This window comes from Microtus pennsylvanicus, chromosome 1 (genome assembly GCF_037038515.1).
Source record: "Microtus pennsylvanicus isolate mMicPen1 chromosome 1, mMicPen1.hap1, whole genome shotgun sequence".
In the NCBI taxonomy this organism is placed as follows: domain Eukaryota; kingdom Metazoa; phylum Chordata; class Mammalia; order Rodentia; family Cricetidae; genus Microtus; species Microtus pennsylvanicus.
In genome coordinates, this window is record NC_134579.1 from 59,133,224 (window position 1) to 59,146,980 (window position 13,757).

Genomic DNA, 13,757 nt, shown 5'->3' on the forward strand with positions numbered 1-13,757 from the left:
TAAGAGCTAGTGGGACAAGCCTAAGTCAATGGTCAAATGTCATAATTGATATGTCTCTGTGTCATTATTTGTGGGCTGGCAGTTCCAATGAGAAAGTCTGCTACAGCATAGTGAACAGGCAACCTACAGAAAGGGTGAAAATATTTTCTGGCTATACTTTAGTCCAGAGGTTAATATCTAGAATAGATATGACCTACAGAAGTATACATACACACACACCCTACTACCACCAACAACAACATCACCACCACAAAAATTGGCCAATGAATTGAAGAACAGACAATTCTCAAAATAAACAAAAATGGCCCATTAATATTGTATAAAGTATTCAATAACCTTAGCCATCAGAGGAATGGAAATTATAATCACTCTGAGATTCCATCTCTCCCCAGTCAGAATGGCTAGTATCAAGAAAACCAAGGACAAGCCGGGCGGTGGTGGCGCACGCCTTTAATCCCAGCACTCGGGAGGCAGAGGCAGGCGGATCTCTGTGAGTTCGAGACCAGCCTGGTCTACAAGAGCTAGTTCCAGGACAGGCTCCAAAGCCACAGAGAAACCCTGTCTCGAAAAACCAAAAAAAAAAAAGAAAACCAAGGACAAACATTGCTGAGACTGTGGGGAAGAGGAACCTCATTCACTGCTGGTAAGAGTGTCCACTGGGACAGCCATTTGAAAATCTACGTGGAGAAGCCGGGCGATGGTGGCGCACGCCTTTAATCCCAGCACTCGGGAGGCAGAGGCAGGCGGGTCTCTGTGAGTTCGAGACCAGCCTGGTCTACAGAGCTAGTTCCAGGACAGGTTCCAAAGCCACAGAGAAACCCTGTCTCGAAAAACCAAAAAAAAAAAAATAAGAAAAGAAAAGAAAAGAAAGAAAATCTACGTGGAGGCTTCTCAAAATTCCAACACAGAACTACCGGATGATCCTTCTGGACCACTCCTGGACACAAAGAACTCTATCCTACTACAGGGTTGGTTGCACATCTATGTTCAATGCTGTTCTATTCACAACAGCAAATAATTGGAATCAGGCTAGATGCCCATGAACTGATGACTCTGTGTGTGTGTGTGTGTGTGTGTGTGTGTGTGTGTGTGTATGATTCTATTCAGACACAAAGAAAAACAATTATGAAAATGTTTGAAACTTGATATTAGATGCAGATCTTAACTTCTAATAATAAGAGGAGTGTGAACAGAAGCCAGAGAACTAGAAGGGGTACACAAGGGAGGGCATCTGAGGAGAGAAGTGTGGAGGCCAGCAAAACAGGTACGATGTGAGAAGACAGGGGGATACAGGGGATGCATGGCTGCAAACTACGATGGAAAAGAATCTGGGAGATAGGTGAAATAAGTATGATGGAAGGGGGAATCAACTAAAGTCAAGTATGTACAAAAATGCCATAAGAAAGCCCATTACATTTTATGGCTAATTAAAAATTTTAATTTAATTAAAGAATGAATAAACAGAAGAGATGATGCTTAGAGACATCAACAGACCGCAAACCAAAGATTTTATTTTATTATTTTTTGTAGGCATGGTTTGGAGCTTAGATTTTATTCTAGGTTCCAAGTACAACAAAGAATTTTCAATAAGGAAGTGTCACTTTTGCTGATGGTGTCCAGAATTCTAGGAGAAACATAAAATACAGGACACACATGAGGAAGATAAACTAGTGGTTAAGGTAAACAAACAAACAAAAGACTGATTTGGGGCTGGAGAAACGGTTTGGCAAGTAACAACACCAGTGCACAAGTCTGGCGAACTCCACAGAACCCTACATAAGAAGTTATGGTTGCACACACGTCTGTAATCCCAACATTTTATCCTGGAGATGAGGAGAGACAGAGACAGGAGAATCACCTCAAAGCGCCCCCAAAGGCCAACCTAGCCTGGAGTACTCAGATCAACTTCTTACCCCCACAAGTTGTCCTGTGACCTCCACAGCTATCCTCGTCCCCGTTTCCCTCCCCAAAGAAACACCAAGCCCCATAGACGATCGGACAACCGAATGGCAGATGTAAGAAGTCACATTCACTAAACAAGTCACTTTCTTCTCGGCCTAACGCACAGCGGGGGAGACTTGGGATAGACTTGTCGCCTAGGCATTCCGGAGTCCCTGACCCGCACCTACCTTCCTCCGCCACAGTTATAGCGGCCTGGGTACCAGGTGCGCGCCCCTCGCAGTCTGTTGCCATGGATACCGCGCCAAGGATGGAGCTAGGACCGGGTCAGACGTGCCTGCTGCCGGGATCTGCTCCACACAGGAAGGATTCTCCGCCTCCGCCGGAACCGGCACTCCAGGGGTCACGTGACCACACTGGGCGTGTCCACGCCCGTTTGTTTTGCTCTGAGGAGACTGAAAGCCGCCGAGCACGTGGCCTGGGCAGTGGTGCCTCCTTCTCCAGCCCTTGGTTTTGTTTCTGCTTCGATCCTCTCTCTCTAGGCGGATCCTACTTTTCCGCCCTGGTTTTCCTTCACTCACTGGGACTCACGATTGAGGGGTACACGGAGCAGGTTTGCCTGCTCCTCTCGGTTGGCCACCCCAGCTGGTTTTCGTGACTGCCTGGAAAGATGAACCTCAGGCTGTGTCTCTTGAAGGCGTTCCCTGTGACTCATTTCCCGAACCAGATTTGCCAGTCGTTTGGCTGTAGTTTTCAAGGACACGGACGGCTGTCAGTGTTGTGGATTTGTGTAACAGAACCAACAAATGTGTATTTGATCAAAGGATGCACAAACACCCCTCCCTCCATCTTCTGCTGTTTATTTAGTCTGGTTAACACCATAACGCGAAGTAGATCTAGATCACTGTCTCCCAACCTTAACATAATCCGTATTGTTTACCCTTTTGCGTGACAAACAAAATGGGTAGAAAGACTCAGGTAAGAATGAAAATTGGCTAGTTTATAATCTCATTGGATACTTAAAAGACACACGAGACAAAATCCAAAGGTCTGCATGACACAATACCAAGACCTTCCTATACCTCAATAGCCTGCCCTCTATCATTTCTGCAGAAAGAACCCCAATAAAAACAAAATTAAGCCTAATATAGAAGCAAACATTGGGATAAGTGACCCGAGGTCAGCGAGTTGTTTATTGGGCACGTGATGTAAACTTGGGCACTTCCTCCAGCAACCCGCGAGTGACTGGCTCAGCCTCCCCCGCTCCAGCCTCCCTGTCGGCCGCTCCCCTCCACTCTTTCCTTTCTTAGGGTCGCATCAGGCGATCCCTTCTTCTCCCCCAGGTCGTTCCTGCGCTCCCAGCTAGCAGGGTGGACCCTGCCTCGCCTCCTCCCCTCGGGCTCGGGCGGCGCAGGCGCAGCAGACGCGGCCGGGAGGCCGAGGACCAGAGAGGCTCCGGCTCCGGCTCCACCCGCGCAGTCAGCGCCCGGCTGGCTAGTCTGCGGCCACCGGGACGCGTCTGGCAGGGTCGGCGGGCGGTGTCGCCATGGGCTCAGGCTGGAGCAGTGAGGAGGAGGAGAGGCAGCCGCTGCTGGGGCCGGGGCTCGGGCCTGCTCCGGGGGCTGCTCGCAGGGGCCGGGAGGCGGCGGCAGTCCTGCCAGCGGCTGGCCCGGGCCCCGGGCGAGTGTACGGGCGCCGCTGGCTGGTGCTGCTGCTCTTCTCGCTGCTGGCGTTCGCACAGGGCCTGGTCTGGAACACCTGGGGCCCCATCCAGAACTCGGCGCGCCAGGCCTATGGCTTCTCCAGCTGGGACATCGCACTGCTGGTACTGTGGGGGCCCATTGGCTTCCTGCCCTGCTTCGCTTTCATGTGGCTGCTGGATAAGAGAGGTAAGGGGTCCGGGACGCCTGCGGGCGTGTCCCCTCTCCGGGAACCGGCGCCTGCCAAGATCCCGGCCTGCCTGTGCCTCCCGACTTGGTCTAGGGGTTGTGTGAGGTGACCCAGTGTCGCTGGCATCGCATCCGTAACTCGGGAACCCTCTGTCCCCAAAGCGACAAATAAGGAGGATGCTTTCCAAGTATTGACGGTTTTTGTTAACGCCCTTTATACAACACTAGAGATTTAGACAATCACCAGATGTTGAAGTCTTTGCATAATGTGGCCCTCAGAGCGACTCAGTGCACTTGCTGTGAATGTTTTTGACACCTGACAGAAGTGACTCATGCTTTGATTTCAAAGGGGTTCGGGGTGCTGAGAGTGACCGATCAGAAAAGAGACTGGTGATGCCCAGGTGTAAGGAAGCAGTGAGCTGGCGTGGTGACTCCAGCTCCGGAAGCATTGTTGGGAAACTCAGGTCTGAGGCTTGGATTTCTGGAAGGTAGCTCCCCAGGTTAAAATGAGCGCGTTCGTCCAGGTGACTGTTCGGTTGTAATTTATTACTCTCAGATAAAGATCGCAGATGCAGGAAGGCTCCCTTTCAGTTCAGGACTCCAGGCGCCTCACTCTGCCAGTAGTGTGATTCTGTGAGGTGGGGAGAAGGGCAGTGAGGGAAGAATCAAGATGTTGAATTATCCCTCCTGAGTATAAGTAAACCCCCAGGAGCAAGATTGAGACTTCTTAGGTATGTAGTCGGATAATGGTCAGAAACTGCTTTTTGTAGATTTCTGTTCAACCTTCTATGAATTTTGATGCAATAAGTTCTTGGGTTAGTTTTCAAATACCATTGTCTTAACATACAGTTCTGTTAACAAATGGCCATAAACTTAGAAAACAACAACAACAAAAACCTATTTATAACCTTATGGAAACTGGGAAGTCCAAGACTAGAGCTAGGCAGATTGCTTGTCTGGTGAGGATCGTCCATACAATGCTCTTTTCTTTCTAATCTCTCAGGGGAAATGGCCGGGGATCTCTCTGGGGTCTCTTTGATAAGGGAATTAATCCTATTCGTACAGACCCTGCCCTCACAACCTGTTAGGTCCTCAAAGCCCCACCGCTTAGTCCAATCACATTATTGGGAGTGGGGTTTTAACAGAGGAATCTGAGTGGACACAAACGTTCTGGGCGAAGTAAAAGTGGAGCATAGGTTGGTGTGGGGCTGTGCTTGTCTGGTGCGACAGAGCGCTCAAACTGTTGTCAGTGGGAGAACAACATCCCGCTGTGCTTGCTCCCATTCTGATGACTCCCTCACGGGAGTCCACACGGAGGAGACAGCAAAATCGATGCCTGAATATGTTCGTGATCAATATGTGTTACGGGGGGGGGGGCAGGTCGAAGCACAGAAGAGTCCAAAGGAAAAGTACTTCGATGTGTTCCACACTAGCATTTAGTCCTGTGCATTGAGGTTTTTTTTTTTTTTTAAGAAGATCATTTGGCAAACTGGAATGACTAAGAATCGTGTGACAAGAATGATAATGGTGCAAAAATCATGAAATTGAGGATGAAGCTCCAAAGCCACTGAGACAGAATAAAGACTATGTGAAGATCAAGTCAGCGGGTGGGAGATTGAATGTGTGTAGTTCTAAAAGGAAGAGCTACGACGTCACTGGGAGGGGAAGAATCTGCAAGCAATAAAGAGGTGTGTCATGGTGGGGCGGAAGGGACTTAACTGGCTTAGGACTTCTAGGAAGAGCAGGCATGTGGGCAGAGAATTCCAAAAAGCACTTGAAATAGAACAAGGTAGAAATGACCAATTATTAATTACTGATTTATTCAGTGACTTACTTAAAGCACTGATGATATTGTCTATTTGCCCAACAGGACTTCACTTGCTTTGTGCGACAGAATGACCTAGAGAAGTAGCTGAAACAATGGGTTGTTCCTTAACAACCTGCTGACTTCCTGATCACTTACCTAATAATCTGTCGAGTGCTGGATGGTGTGCCTTTAATTCCATCACTTAGGAGGCAGGGGCAGGTGGATCTCTGAATTCAAGGCCAGCCTGGTCTATACAGTGTGAGTTCCAAGACAGCCAGAACTGTACAGAGAAACCTTGCTTTGAAAAGCAATCAAACAAACAAAAGTCTAACTTGCTTGGCCACTCCACCTTTGTTTTGTTGTTGTTGTTGTTTGGTTGGTTGGTTTTGTTTTGTTTTAGTACAAAATGAGAATACAAACTGGATCTGGGTTTCAGGAGCTGCCTGGCTTCTGTCCACTGGTGACATCTTTCTTCCATCCTCATTGGTGTTGGGGTGCTTATTCCAGAACGATTCCCACAATACACTCACTGAGATGGGTTGACCTTTGTTTGGGAGCTTTCCATTTGTCTTTAAGCTGAATTATAGCTTTTATTTGGACTCATCAACTTTTTTTTACTATTGTTTTTCATTTTTCATATTAAGATTCAGTTTAGTTTCTTCCAGTCTGGAAATTCTTTAGTCATTCCTTTAAAAGTTGGCCATGCTAAGAGTCATCAGAAAGCAACAAATAAGGAATTGAGGAGATGGTTCAGTGGGTAGGAGTACTTGCTGTGAATGTAAGTGGACGTAAGATCAAATCCCCAAGCACCCATGTAAAAATCTGAGCATGGCCGCCAAGACAGGAGGTCTCCAAGCTCCAGCGAGCTTCAGATTCAGTGAAAGACTGTCTTTAGCAATAAGGTGGAAAGTGATAGAGGAAGGCACCCAATTCATTGTCTGCCACCGCTGCACCTGCAAACACCGGTGTGCACATGCCACACACACACACAGCAAAGTGGAAAGTGATAGAGGAAGGTACCCAATGCACTTGTCTGCCGCCGAGTGCACCTGCAAACACCAAATACCACACACACGCACACACAACTAAAGAAAACACTAATTTTTGACTTGTGGTCACTGATTGAGACCTCCTCCATTCTACACAGTAGGATGTGCACACCCACTGGGTTTCATGAGTGCAAACAAGAACACAGAAGGGAGGAAATGTGGTTGTTGACACCAGATTGCTCCGGGCCACGTTTATGTTAAAGCAGAGGAGAAATCGTTAAGATACTAACTTCCTAGAAATCTCCTATTCAGAAAAAACTGTTCTGTTTGGGGATTTATCCACTTCCTATTTAAGTTTTAATTTAGTTTTAGCATGAATGACTCTTAGGCTGGCTAGTTTTTATGCCAATTTAATACAGCCCGGGGTCATCTGGAAAGCGAATCCTTCCAGAGAAAATGTCTCCAGAGGATTGGTCTGCACGCAAGCCTGTAGTACATTCTCTGTCTGTCTGTCTGTCTGTCTATCTATCTATCTATCCATCCATCTATCTATCGTGTGTGTGTGTGTGTGTGTGTGTGTGTGTGTGTGTGCACATACCTGAGGAGTTATAGGTACTTGTGAGCTGTCTGATGTGGGTGCTAGGAATCAAACTTGGGTCCTCTGCAAGAACAATGTATGTTCTTAACTGCTGAGCCATTTCTCCAGCCCCTGTGATGCATTTTCTTCTTTGATGGTTGATGTGGGAAGTCCCAGTTCACTGTGGACAGTGCTGGCTTGAGCTAGTGGTCCTGAGTGCTATAAGAAAGCCATGAGAAGCAAGCCAGAATAGTATTCCTCCAATGGCCTCTGCTTCAGTTTCTCTCTCCAAGTTCCTGTCCTATTGAGTTCCCACCTTTCCCCCAGTGACAGAGTGATGGCATTTGACTTGAGAGTTATAAACTGAAATAAACCCTTTCCTCTCCAAGTTGTTTTTGGTCAAGGTGTTTCAGCTATGTCAACTCTGTTTTATTTTGGTCTGGTGTGTTGGTTTTTAGTGTAGGAACTCAGTCCAGGCAGTCCAAAGTAATAATTTTTTGCTTAACCAAACAAAATACTGTTTTGTAGTTTCTTTAAACTTTTTGTTTCCAATAATATTTTAATGTTATTCTCTGAGTTCAGTTAATCTTGTTTTTATGTTACAGAATGTTAGTTTTTACTCTATATACCATGAGTATGTCTGTCATCCATGGCTGTCCACATTAGAAATTGCTATTCCCTTCCGAAAATAAGGTGCTTTGGGGATTATTTCATAGTTCCAATAACTGTATATAGTAAATTTAATTTGATATTTTCCATTGGTTAGAGCAATACAAAAATGAATTTAAGATCTCTCCCTTGGTCTGGAGAGTGAGACCTAGAGTGTGAACCCCCAGCATACACTGTACACACAGATAACCATCCCCCAAATTCTCTCTTTCACACCAGTTCTCTTTTTCAGTAGGAGCAGTTACTATACTTTCATAATGTTGGTGTCCCAACTGCACCCACACACAGCAAGTTCTGCCTTTCAGTGGCTTGCTCACTGGTTTGCAGTTCTGTCTGCTTGGCACAGAAGCCCCCTTATCTTCCTGAAACGAGCGTTGTACCTTTTCCACCCCTTTCCACTCACCAGCAAGAAAACAGAATTGTTAGTGAGATAATAGGGGTGCCAAGCTGCTGCACCCTGGATAGCAAGCCAAAAGGGTGATTGTGGAAATAGCAATATGCTAAGTGAGCTGGGACTAGGGGCTCCCAGAGTCTTACCTAGTGAGAGGACCAAGAAGTAAAGAGGCAAAGCTTTGGAGAAAAAAAAAAGCAGTAAAGGAGGAAGGACATGCAATATGGTGTCATCCAAGGTCTTCTAGTTGGTGTCAACTGTCGCACTGGCCTCATGTGGAGGTGTTTTTGTATAGGTGCCTAAAGGACGAGAGAAGCCTGGCCTGTCAGTGCTGGACAAGATGTCCGAAGACAGAAAATGGCAAAGATACTGACTTATCACATCTCAGGAGGAGCTGTAAAGCCTTTGGGGCTAGAGGAGCCCAGGAGGGAGACTGTAGGCAGAGATGAGATCAGAGAGTAAGAGTCTGGCCCAGGCTGGGCCTCCTCAGCCACTGGAAAGACATTGGCTCTTAGGTGTGAACTTGGCCATGAGGCTTTGAACAGAAGATTAAAGATGACGCAGAAGCAGGAAGACCTCTTAGGCTAGTAGGAAAGGTCAGGTGGGAGCCCGAGCCAATGCTGGCTTCCAGCCCCGGTGGTAGCAGTGGAGGATTTGAGAAGAGATTAGACTGGGCATGTATGTTGAAAGTAGACTCACCAGTATTCTTGATGGGAAGGAAAAGAGAAAGCTAATGCATTTCTTAACATTCTAATAACAGGGAGAATAGAATTCTGATCTATTGGGATATTCATGTTTATGGAAGAGAGGCGAGGAGTAGTGAGTGGCACACACCTTTATTCCCTACACTTGGCAGGCTGAGGCAGGCTGATTACTGTGAGTTTGGGGCTAGCCTGATCTACACAGTGAATTCCAGGTCATCCAGGGCTCTTATAGTGAGACTTTTACACACACACATACACACACACACACACACACAGAGAGAGAGAGAGAGACAGACAGACAGACAGACAGAGAGAGAGAGACAGAGAGAGAGACAGAGAGAGAGAGACAGAGACAGAGAGATTATGAAAGGAGTAGTTTAAGGGAAATGGCATGAAGACTGGGGATTAGAAATGCCCGTTAGATATTCGTGAAGATAGATTTCACTATCAGTTGAATATATAAATAGAGTTCAGTGAAGAGCCTTCATGATACATGTAGGAACTGTTAATTGTAATGGAATTTAAAGTATTGGAGTTAGGTTAGATACCTGTGGAGAAAGGTGGGGATTGAAGTTCAGTTGGATTGAACCTGAGATAGTTCATCATTATAAAGTTAAGGGAAGAATAATGAACCCACAAGTGAGGACAGAATAAAACCTTGGATTTATCAACATGAAGACCTTCTGTGTCATTTGAAAGAATGGCCTCATTGGGGTAGTAGGGTGAGGTAGGAATAAAATGGGAAGGAAGTATTGGAGACAGTGAGTATGGGACATGTCTTTCAAGAAGTCATAATATAAAGAGCAAAAGAGATTTTGAACATCAGCCAGAGGGAATGTAGCACTAAGAATTTGTTTTGTTAAGTAAAGAATTTACAGCATATTTCAGTAATACCGTGGTGTTATGGGTACATGAGGAAGGGGGAAGTAGATGCTGGATGGAAATTGATGTAACTATGCTGTCATATAAACACGATGGGATGTATTCTTCACAACACAGGTAGACTAGTTGGCCTTAGGAGCACGGACTACTAATCTTTACTGGTAGTAATAAGAAGGATGTATATATCAAGTAGATGCAGGGGATAGGTGGTGGTAGCTTGTGGGGATTATTTGTTCTTATGTAGCAGAAAATCAGAAAGAAAATTATCACCTGATCAATGAGGATAAGGGAACAGTTACTGGAGAGAGATAATAGCTTATTGTCTTAGTTAGGATTTCTATTGATGTGAAGAGACACTATGGCCATGGCACTTATCAAGGAAAATTTTTAACTGGGGCTGGCTTGCAGTTTAGAGGTTTAGTCCATTATCATCATGAGAAGCATGGTGGCATGCAGGCAGAGGCAGACATGGTGCTGGTGAAGGAGCTGAGACTTCTACATCTGGATTGGCAGGCTGGAGGAAAGAAGACAGTGAGCTGTTAGGTTTGAGCTTCTGAGACCTCAAAGACCACCCCTTGTAATATAATCCTCCAGCAAGGCCACACCTACTTTAACAAGAACATACCTCCTGCTCATGCCACTCCCTATTGACCTCTGGGGTCATTTTTACTCGAGCCATCACACTTTACGAAACACTTTCTAAGGAACCGCAGAACACATTGATTAGAAGTTGATGGGTTGTTTCAACATGAAGCTCCACTTTAAATGATTGGTTATTAATCTGAAGTGAGATGAGTCAGAGTAGTTTTCCTTCGCCCTGTTGGACATGCTCAAGCAAGAGCAGAAGGGTGTGTGTACACACATGTGCTTATGTGTGTACATGGGGTGTTTTGCTAGGTGAATAGGAACAAAAAAAAGTTTATGCCAAGAATGAAGGGTTATGTTTAGAGTGATATAAAAAGGGACCATGGGCTGGGCAGTGGTGGTACACAGCCTTTGATCCCAGCACTTGGGATGCAGAGGCAGGCAGATATCTGAATTCAAGGTCAGACTGGGCTGCAAAGTTAGTTTTAGGACCACCAGTGCTGTTACACAGAGAAACTGTCTCAAAAAACAAAAACAAAAAAGGGACCGTGGAATATAAGTCAAGAAAAAAGCAAAAAGAGAAAAATGAATCAAGAAAAAGTAGTAGATCTACCAATTGCTTTTTATAAGATAAATATTTTTGACAGATTGGTCTACAAAATGAGTTCCGGGACAGCTAGAGCTATTACACAGAGAAACTGTGCCTTGAAAAACAAAACAAAAGAAAATTTTCTTGTCACAGATGTTAGTGGGAATGTGTGGAAAAGAGAGGTCATGATTGGAAAGCCTGGTACTTGTAATTCAGATTATGTCATGTATGTAATTTTGTAGAAATAAAGACAGAATATAACCAAGAGAGTAGATGGTTGTCTTAGTTAGAGTTTCTATTGCTAAGATGAAACACCATGATCAAAGCACCTTGGGAAGGAAAAGGCTTATTTGGCTTACACTGGGGGAAGCCAAGGCAGGAACTCAAGCAGGGCAGGAACCTGGAGGCAGGAGCTGATGCAGAGGTCATGGAGGAGTGCTGCTTACTGACTTGCTAATCATGGCTTGCTCAACCTGCTTTCTAATAGAACCCAAGATGACCAGCCCGGAAGTGGTCCCATCCACAATGGGCTGGTCCCCCTTACATTAATCACTAATGTAAAAGATGCCCTACGGTGATAGAGAGATGAGATGCCCCCCCCACACACACACAACACCTTTGTCAGATGGGAGAACTGCTCCTATGCCCCCACCAACAGCAACACTTGGGAGAGCAGGCAGGCCCTGCACCTCACCTGGGCAGCATAGTAGAGCTGATCTTGTAGACAGAGGTGTGGGTGAGCCCAGCCCCCATATTGTAAGCATGGGAGAGCTGCCCCACGACTCATCTGTCTTGTGATGACACGGGTGGTGTTTTAAGCACCATATCTGTCATGAGCCACCCTTTTGGGATGACTTCTGCCACAATGGGTTCCTGTGTTGCAGGGTAGGTGCTTGAGGATTTAGAAACGTTAGGTAGGAGAAAGAGAGATAGGAAAGAAATACAGAGACAGGATAGTACTGGGGGGGGGGGGCAACTCAGTAAATGGCGATGCTGAATTTGCCCGCATTTTTCACACACTTTTATACCCCAGTACAAAAGGGGGGAGGGTAAAAGACTGCTTTAACATGACACAAAGGATAACCAGAACAGTTACTTGCTTCAGTACTTAAGATATCAAACTATTATTTCCTGAGTAAAGTATTTGATGTTTGGGCAGGAATGTGCAGTAAGCACACCCTAAACCAAGTATCCTGTAGGCAGCCACTCCCTATGTCAAACCAATTTTAAAAGAAGGAGCACCGGTGTGCGCTTGAATACTCTGACCTTTGGTCAGGGTGGAACAGATCCTCTTCTACGGGTCATCTTACTGTCCAAAACACCAGGTAACCACACCTTAAGTCAGGATATCTGGTTTTGTAGCCACACCTATTGTCAACAACTTTGAAAAAGCAAAAATCAAGCTCAAAGTCTCTGACCTTGAGTAGGTTCACCTTTGTCTCAGCACCACCACCACCACAGAGCAGAGGTGTCCTTCTCATCAATGCCTGAAGCAGGCGGGAGAGCTGGCCCTGAGGTCATTAGAGTGGGAGAGCTGTTCCTGCCCTCCATCAGCGGCAGCACTAGGGAGAGTGGCCCCTCCACCTCACTCACCTGGGCAACACAATAGAACTGGCCCTGAAAGTATAGGTACAGGAAACCTGATTAGAGGATGTGAGAGCCAGAGAACTAGCCCCGCCCCTTGTTTATCACTGGGGGGGGGGGGGTTAACTAGCCAGGGCATTGTTGGAGAGCACACCCTGGTGAAGACAGGGGAGCTGTGGCTGGCTGACCTGGTGTGGGATTCCCCTCTGTATACTGTGAATACCATCGGTTAATAAAGGACTGCTTTGGACCTCTAACAGGGCATAGGTCCTTAGATAGGTGGGGGAAACTAAACTGAATGCTGGGAGAAAGGAGGCAGAGTCAGAGAGATGCTTGTAGCTCCACTGGAGACAGATGCCAGAACTTTAGCAGGTAAGCCACAGCCATATGGCCATACACAGATTAATAATAGTGGGTTAAATTAATATGTAAGAGTTAGCCAATAAGAAGCTAGAGCTAATGGCCCAAGCAGTGATTTAAATGATACAGTTTCTATGCAGTTAATTTCGGGTCTGAGATGCCGAGCATCGGGAACCAACAAGTGGCCTCCTCCCTTGCAACACTGACCAACCCTGCAACTACCCAGTTTCAGAACCAGGGTTATGTGTACAAAGTTTCTGCTCCTCAATAAGCCTCTCTGCCAATGTAGCAATCCAAATCAGACTAAATCAAACTGGATTAGAAAAAGCCCAGGTTTAATGGTTAAAATGCTACCAGATGATTTTACATACATACACACACACATACACACAGAGAGAGAGAGAAAGAGAGAGACAGAGACAGAGAAAGAAGGGGGGGGGATGGATAAGAGAGACTAGGAAACCATTTGTTTTCCAGAGGGGGGCAGTTTAAATACCCTGTGGGAGTGTGGTGTTGAACATCTCGAGGAGGGGTTGTCATTTGGTGGGCTTTCTAAGATGTGGCAGGGTTTGAAGAGAGTTGGGGGAGGGGGCTTGGGGTGGAACTTCCACCAGAACATTCCAGACTCTTTGGGAATATGGATGCCAGGGGCTGGGGTGAAACTTTCACCAGAATAATGTGTTGTCCCTCTCCAACACCCCATCTATGATCTACTGGAGCAGGGATGTGTGTCCTGTTGAAGGAGCAGAACAAACTCCATTTTGAGAAAGAACTCCATTTTAGACAGGACCTGACTAGGGGGGTAAATGCAGCCCAACAAAGTCATAAATAT

General features: G+C 46.1%; 2 protein-coding genes across 4 annotated transcripts in view; one reads left to right on the forward strand and one right to left on the reverse strand.

Annotated features, from left to right (window-relative positions):
• Positions 1-2,281, reverse strand: part of Hspbap1 (HSPB1 associated protein 1) — a 53,982-nt gene extending 51,701 nt beyond the window's left edge. For 2 of the 3 annotated variants that reach the window (XM_075965259.1, XM_075965250.1), the window contains exon 1: positions 2,130-2,281. In XM_075965259.1, the coding sequence (XP_075821374.1) occupies positions 2,130-2,193 (64 nt within the window). In that variant the 5' untranslated portion in view covers positions 2,194-2,281. The remainder of the gene's footprint in view (positions 1-2,129) is intronic. The other variant, XM_075965240.1, reaches the window with a different exon arrangement.
• Positions 2,282-3,145: 864 nt separating this feature from the next.
• Positions 3,146-13,757, forward strand: part of Slc49a4 (solute carrier family 49 member 4) — a 70,028-nt gene continuing 59,416 nt past the window's right edge. Inside the window, exon 1 of the mRNA XM_075965273.1 lies at positions 3,146-3,788. Coding sequence (XP_075821388.1) covers positions 3,446-3,788 — 343 coding nt within the window. The 5' untranslated portion in view covers positions 3,146-3,445. The remainder of the gene's footprint in view (positions 3,789-13,757) is intronic.